General features: G+C 39.8%; 1 protein-coding gene across 1 annotated transcript in view; it reads left to right on the top strand.

Annotated features, from left to right (window-relative positions):
- Positions 1-654: 654 nt before the first annotated feature.
- The window catches only part of LOC118814685 (glutamate receptor ionotropic, NMDA 2D), a 97,325-nt gene continuing 90,318 nt past the window's right edge, over positions 655-7,661 (top strand). The window contains 2 exon segments of the mRNA XM_036580408.1: positions 655-689; positions 1,564-1,649. Coding sequence (XP_036436301.1) covers positions 655-689; positions 1,564-1,649 — 121 coding nt within the window.

The following is a 7,661-nucleotide window of genomic DNA, read 5'->3' as shown; positions in this document are numbered from 1 at the left end:
TGCATTCACGCCTCTTCGCCTTCTTTCTCTCTCGTAGCTCTTACTGGTTCTTGCTTGAATCACTCATTCAGTTACATCACTGACCATATCGTACCACAGGACGCTTGAACATTCTGAGTCACAAAAACGTTTGAATATATCAGAACAGAGCTTGATCTGAATACTAAAGATTGACTCCCTTCCCTTCTGACACTGCCAGATCATCCAGGCCTTCAGTTGCTTCTGAATGAGCTCCCGCATTTTTATAGGAAGGGGCAAATCGGGTTAAAATCGGGCCAAAAACGGTGTAGTGTAAGCCCAGTTTAAGTGACACAGCTGTTTAAGGTTTTGCCTTATCATTGGGAGATTGCGAGTTTCTAGGCGACACAGCAACTAAAAAAGCACCAATTATTGGTGAATTACTGGTAATATTATTGGCCAATACACAGGGACATAGGAACGCGCTTTAACTACTTGCCTTTTTTCCCCATTTGATTTTTTTGGTAATTTACATCAAATAAAATGTGTCATACTGCACTATAATGAACCAAGAGATGGCAGTGTATGCATATAACTGACACGTCAGCCCGCTAACGCACATCCTCTCTCTGTTCTCTCATTCTTTATGCAACCTTATGCAAATGAGCTGAGCCAATCAGATTGGTGGTACGTGGCATGGTAACAGATTATGTCACGCCCACAGTATCACGGTGAGATTTAACACTAGAAGCCTCACTGACTGGGAAATATAGCGGTTGATAAAATATTAGTGTTATGTTAGATGATTCGTTTTAAAGTTTACAAACAGTATTAGGCTGCTTTGGGGTTCAGTGCTGGCTTCTATCTGTGCACACACTTTCTCTTTTTGCACCTCAATCTGTGTGTGTTTTAGCGACGCCCCCAAAGTGACCTGTTGTTTTTGAGGGAAGCGATTCAGCTGTAATGAAAATACAGTGTTAACTCCTTAAATGGCCAAAAAGTTTTACTATACACTTGTATAAACTAAGAATAACTTAGCTGTTTTGCATTGTAGTCCATGTAGTTACTGTATAATAAGCCTTAATACGCCATAAGCCTGGGATTTTAAGAGTTTAAACAGTGCACAGCTACTGCAGATTTTGAAAAAATATAGATAAAAATAGAAAAGTATGAACTCCACTCTAAAACAAGTACACATGGGTCTCTGCTGCACTTAAATTTTTAAAAAGTTCAGATGTATTGTTATTATTGTTTTCGGCAGTTGCAGTCCTGAAATCTGTGGATGCTGCAGCCCCTTCAGCATCCCTGCCCATACAGATAATACTGTGGGTTGCTAATGTTGACCGATATTATCAGCCAGCCGTTTATCAGTCGAGCCCCCCCCCAGTGTGTGTGTGAGTGTATGTATTCCTGCTCTACGCTGCACCAGAGTGGACAGATGTATACGTGTCACTTAACATATGCCCGGTTTAAATACGGCCCCCGAGTAGATTTTATGGTACCATTTTGGTGTGCATCTGCTCAGGCATACATGCGCACGTGCATGCAGGTCTGCATTTTTATATGAATGCATCTGTATCTGATATAACGTGTTAATGTGAGCAGCCATGTGTCCGCTCGCAGGGCTCGGCGCAAGAGCGTGTGCATGCCCAAGAAGCTGACAGCTGTGAGTGTGTCGGTGTCCATGAAGAGTGTGTTGATGTGCACAGTGTGAATCCAGCCTCTTTCTTGGCACCCGGCGTGTGTGAGGACATGCCAGATGTTGTGTGAAAGCATGAGTGTGTGTGTGTTGCTGGTGTGTGTGTGTGGCTTTTGAGAAGGTTTATCGTATCTGAGGAGGTCAGCACGGATGGCATTCAAACTGCAGACGGATCTGGTTTATGTGTGAGATTTTCGGGATCTCCCCCAGGGTCTCATTCATTGTGACGAGTAGGCAGTAGGGTCAGTACTCGAGTGCTCGGTTAAACATTCGAGGTGCCAGTATTCAAATGCTGAAATCACTATTTGGGTATTTGTTGTGTTTTATCACTGGAAAATTGAGAAAATATACAGTCCAGTAATTCAGCGCCGTTTTATGTCTTTAACAGAACTGTAAAACGTAAATGTTTTGATTGTATTTGTGAGTAAGTATGTATGCTGTTCCAAGACGTGAGTGCCTTAATGTGGGTACTACGCCAAAGACAGGTCATTAAGTGTATAACTCAGATGACTGTTTTTAGTTGAGTTTTTAAATGAAAACTTTTAACTGAGTTTTTATTGCTAAATATGCAAGACTGATGTTAGGTCCCGTTAAAATATATTTCTCTAATAAGCTAACATGGCGGCACATTGTCCACTGAAGAGGATAAACAGTTGCAGAAGACAACAAGCTTCCATCAGCGTCCGTTGTTTCTGATAAGCTGTAGTTTTTGCTCATTAGCTCATCTGAATCTCTCTCTGTTACGTTACTTATCGGAACACAAAAAACCTGCCGATTTCCCTCAGCTATTTATAAATAAAATGTTGTACATTAATTGCATTAATTTTCTTTTTTTAAAAATGTTTAATATTATTCAATATTATTGTTCTTCGCATGGTGAAATGGTTATTCAGATTGATGGAGAATATGTTGTATGTGGTTCTTTACAGCACCAAAAAGGGTCCTTCTGTTCTTACAAGCTGGACATTGTAACAGCAGCAGAACCCATTTTGGTGCTGTATAGAACTATATATAGCTCATCTCCATCAATCTGAAGAACCATTTTACCTTGCAAAGAGCCATTTAAACATGCAATGGTTCTGTATTGAACTCATCGTTCTAAACAGAACCACTGTCTTCACTAAAGAACCCTTGAAGAACCATCTTTTTTAAGCATGTAGCTAGCAATAAAGCTTAAGAGTGTGTCTTTGTCAGCACGCTCAGGTAAAAGCGCTTGTGTAATATGCATATTTACTCAGAAACGTGAGCGAACCCCCCACATTTTGCAGTTCTGTTAAAACATAAAATTAGGCTGAAAGATTAAGTGTTTTATATCAAAATTGCAAATTGAGTGCAATTTTCGAATCGTAAGAGCTTCAATTTTTATTATAGTCAATGTGGATACATAGCAAGCTTTAAGTAACCTAATAACGTTGAGCTTATGAACTGCCTCTAGATGAATTTGACTCATCAGAAGCAACTAAACTGTGACATCACAACCACTGGCAGGCTGGAGCACTGTGTTTATTGTTCATGCCTCAAGCCAGAAAAGTATATGCTGATCTTCTTAGCCACAAAAAAAGGCCCATACCTCTGTTTATAGAAAACAATATATAGAAAACTATCATTTTACAATTAGATATTTTCAGCCCTAGAATTGGGTGTATATGTTCTCCATCTTACAGCGATGACACTTAAAAAATAGAGATAGAAATAATAGAAATATAAATAAATTTCTGCACCTTAATCTGTTACCTGTGGAGTACCTGTGCACACCCTTACTGCAAAGTCAACTGATCTTGACCTTTTTTTTTTAACCTTAAAATCCCAGACTTATTGCATACAAAGGCTTATTATTCAGTAACTACAGCACTTCAAAGCAAACTGGTTGAACTATTCTTAGGTTATAGAAGCTTGTTATAAAACTTTGGGCCTGCTGGTGGGCGCTGGCCATTTATGAGGTTAAAAAAGTTTGTTTGTTGTGCTGCTCAGTATTGTATTGTGACACTTGTAACATGATACGTATCGTGTCGTGAGGTTGCTGCCAGAACCCAGCTCTAATCTTTACAGTGTGGAAAAAAGCGTGTGAGTGAGAGTGTTGGGTGTTAATGCGCAGCCCTCATTATAGAAGCTTCCTCATCTGCCTACAGCAGAGTGTGAAGAGAATTTCCGTACAGATCCTCCCTCATCATTTCCTCAAACCTGGAGCTCAACAGACCAGCTGTGACGGAGTCACACTAAAGCTAGAAACAACATTTAAGCTCGAACTTCAGTTTTAAAGAAGTTAATTAATGCACTCTCAGAAGTAATCATTGCACACTGGGTTATAAGGTTCTGCAGACAACCATTTAAATTTGACAATACTTTTGCCAGCTGAATGGTTCTGTAGGGTTCACAGCACTCTGAAGAACCACACCAACACGCCAAAAGTAACAAAAACATTTCATAAAGTGCCTCACATCCCTATCTACAAAGTCACAGGTTCAAACAGATCTATTTTTGGATTATTGAGCTTTTTTTCCATAGGGATTCTTTTTGTTGTCAGGTAAACTGTTTCGCAGAGGTTCTGCAAAGGACCACCAAGGAATGGTTTCTAAGGCTTTTGAAACTAAATGGTTTACTAAACCTTTGAGAGCTAGAGACATAATCTTTTTATCTCAATTTGATGACATGCTTTAATCATGGATGCAGAGACACAACCTAGTTTTAGATATTCTATTGAATATTATTTAGAATATTTAAATATTCTACAAGAATAAGAAAAAGAAAGTGGACATGTTTCACAGGGCCCAAAGCCTACAAGTTCTTATATTGTTTTAAGTTTTTTCCATATGGTGTTTGTGTGAGTTTATGTGCCAAAAACAGTAAAAATGCATTTTACATGACCATTTTCTTTCCACTCTTTAGCCCTTAGAATGAAAAAAGACTGTATATGTCACTGTGCCTTTAAGACTGATATATGCTAATAGGCTCTGACTGGCTGTTTTGTATTACACCTCATTCAAAAAGCAATCTGAAACGGAAACACTGCTTATAACTTCAACATGTATGGGCGAAGCTAAACTGCTATAGGCTGAGTAGAGTGAATGTAAATGTGTTATTTTTTGTGAAATCCCAAAAATAGTTCAATTCAGTTCAGTATGGGCTGTGTTTGCAGACTGTATGGACTGAGCAGTGAATAGTAGTTTTGAAATTTTAAGTGTTCACGTTGCATCAAATTCTTTTTTTTTCAAAAAAAAGTGAGGAAAACTTGTTTTTCCCGTGATATAAGCCCTTGAATGACCAAATGAGAAAACAAATTATAGTATTATTAATTACAGTTAATAAAAGTTATTATTAGTTACTGTGGTAATTTACTTCTGTGCTGTTCTGTTTGTTTATTTAGCTTTGTATTTATGCTTTTTAATGAACCTTAATTGATGAAATAATAATTAATAAAAAGCATCAGTGAAAATGCTATTGTGGGGCATCCTGCCCAATCTGGCAACACTGCGCAGGTTGTTATTGCAGTTTGAACGTGTCAGTGATGGACGGCAGTAGTGTAGGACAGCAAAGGAAACAATGTCTTTTTAAACATGTCTTCAAAATGAACCAACTTTGCTCTTGTCAGTGAACGGGGAAGGGAGTGAAGTTTTTAAGCCGCTAAAACTCTTAACGCTGGAGCACATGCAAAACTCGGCCACAACAAATACAACTGAGAGCATGCTGGCTAACAATCTGGAGAAATGGGAAACTTAATTGGACTGTAGCAGCCTAGTTTTGCAAGCTGTGCCTCCAAAGAGTCTACTGTACAGAGCTAGAAACCGTGTGCTACCTAGGGCTGGGCAATATGACAGTATATATTGTTATTGTGATAAATTATGTCAGTACTGGATATATAACTACATGTTTTGTTATAAATAGAGCAAAATTAGTCCTGTTTACCTGGATTTAGTGCGAAATATTGAATACAAAATGGCTGTGTTTACAGTTTTTGATAGTATTTTTTAAAATGTAGCACTACTGGCACTTTTCAATCTGTTCCATCTGATGTCTGAAAGAATAAATATGTTGACATTGTGTATCATGAAATTAGTACTGCAATATTTTTGCTGTATTGCCCACCGCTAGTGCTACCAATGACAGGCTAGGATTCAACTTAATAAACATGTTTTAGTGTGCGCATTCGTAAAAACAGTAAAAGTTTCAGTCATTTGAATGTTTTTTTTTGTTAATAGTGTAATTATGGAATGGATTGAATACTCTTGAAAATGTATTACAGTCCTAGACACAATATAGTACAATGACACGGATATTAGAACCTGCAGGTTTCCACAAATGAAACAGAGCTGTACTGTTCGAAGGCTGGTCAGAGTAACAGTCAAATCATTGCTAATTCATTGCTTGTGCTCTAGCTTGAGAGACCCAGAGAACGTGGTCTAAATTCCTCCCAGGTACCTCCATAGTAAGGAATCATATATTACAAACCGAATTCTCATTTAAGCACCCTCTTTAATAGATGATATTTTCATTTCAAATCCGATCAGAGCGGGAGGCATTAGGAGGTGTACGCTGGTAGCTAAGGATGGTGATAATCATAGAGGGTTAAGGCTCTTCACAGGGCAGATGTAGCTCAAGGGCTGATATATTTTATATGATGTTGGACAGCTCAAGGTTTTTTCTGCTTCAGCCTGTCCTTAGAAAGACTCGCTCTGCGAAGAAAAAAAAACTTAATCTTCACTCTCTGTAAAACAGAGCATCTGCTTGTTTGGGTGCGCATGCCGTTCTAGTAGCCTAAGTCATTAGCATGCAAATCTGCCAGGATTGGACACCTGCACTTAAGACAAATACGGTCAAACTACAAGCCGCCCCTGTGTTTTGACTCCTGCTGGGAGGGAGCAGTGTCTCAAAGAGACCCGTGAACCTGAGAGTCAGAACAGCTGGGTTAGCTGTTCCCCGCAAGCACCGCACGTAGCCCAGCGCCCAGTACCTACTGTTAAAGAGCTAGTGCGGATCCACCCCACCAGAGCTCCTTCAGAGCCAACTACCTGCTAATAGAGGTGTTCAGGAAGCCATTCATCATCCCCTGAAAAGCAGCCAGCTTTTTAAGAATAGGGCCAAAAATGGGACGCAGGCATGGGTGTTTGTGAATAGTGCTAGCATTAGTGAAATGGTCTTCGGGGGTGGTTGTATAAATGGGGGTCAATTGAAAGACCCCTATAATTTTAGAAAGGAAAGTGTTTGGTTAAATTAAACAGGGTGAACAGGGAGAGGGACGGCTTTGTTTCTTGAATGCAGTGCATTAATAGCGTGAGAGTTGTTTTGTTCGGGTTGTTTGTGAAACTGTTCTGGAACAGGAGCTGTGCGGGTGAACTGGAGGCAGCTTGGATTAATTGGGGTGTTGTTTTTTTTTTTTGTTGAGGGGGTTAAGTGTTCGAATGGGTTGTAGTGTTTTTGTGAATGAGGCTTCTTTTTTAAGGTGTTTTTTTTTTGTGAATGGGGGCCGAGCAGCCTGATGGACTCGGATTAGATGGACTCTCTGAGACAGGAGAGAAGCACAGCATGCTCAGATAGCGAGCTTTACAGGGATGTGCCGTTCCTCCACTCGAGCAGCTTCCAGAGAGAGCGAGACACACACAGAAGGACAAAGTGAGCGAGCGAGCAAGAGAGAGGAGAAAAGAGCGAGTAAAAATACTGCAGCGAGGACCGCTTGTAGAGTTCTCATCTCGGCTTGTGAATATAGGTTGAAGAAAATGATTCTCACTCAGCATTTTTTTTATTTTGAGTTCTGGTTGCTAAAGGCTTGCAAATCTTTCATCTGTGATGCTAGTTAGTTCCTAGCTCGTAACATCTATAACTGCTGTGTGAACTTGACAGAGGTTGTGGACTTAAGGGCTATATACCACCAGTAAGAATCTGGAGGCTTCAGAGTGTTGTTTGTCGTGTTGTCGGGAGGTTATGAGTTTGATTCCCAGCAATGCCACAGCCATCTGTGACCAGGAGTCTAAGAGAGCATAATTGGCCTTCCTTCTCCCCCCATTACTAG

The sequence above is a fragment of the Colossoma macropomum genome, unplaced genomic scaffold (assembly GCF_904425465.1).
Source record: "Colossoma macropomum unplaced genomic scaffold, Colossoma_macropomum, whole genome shotgun sequence".
In the NCBI taxonomy this organism is placed as follows: Eukaryota; Metazoa; Chordata; class Actinopteri; order Characiformes; family Serrasalmidae; genus Colossoma; species Colossoma macropomum.
This window is presented reverse-complemented; position numbering and strand designations above follow the sequence as displayed.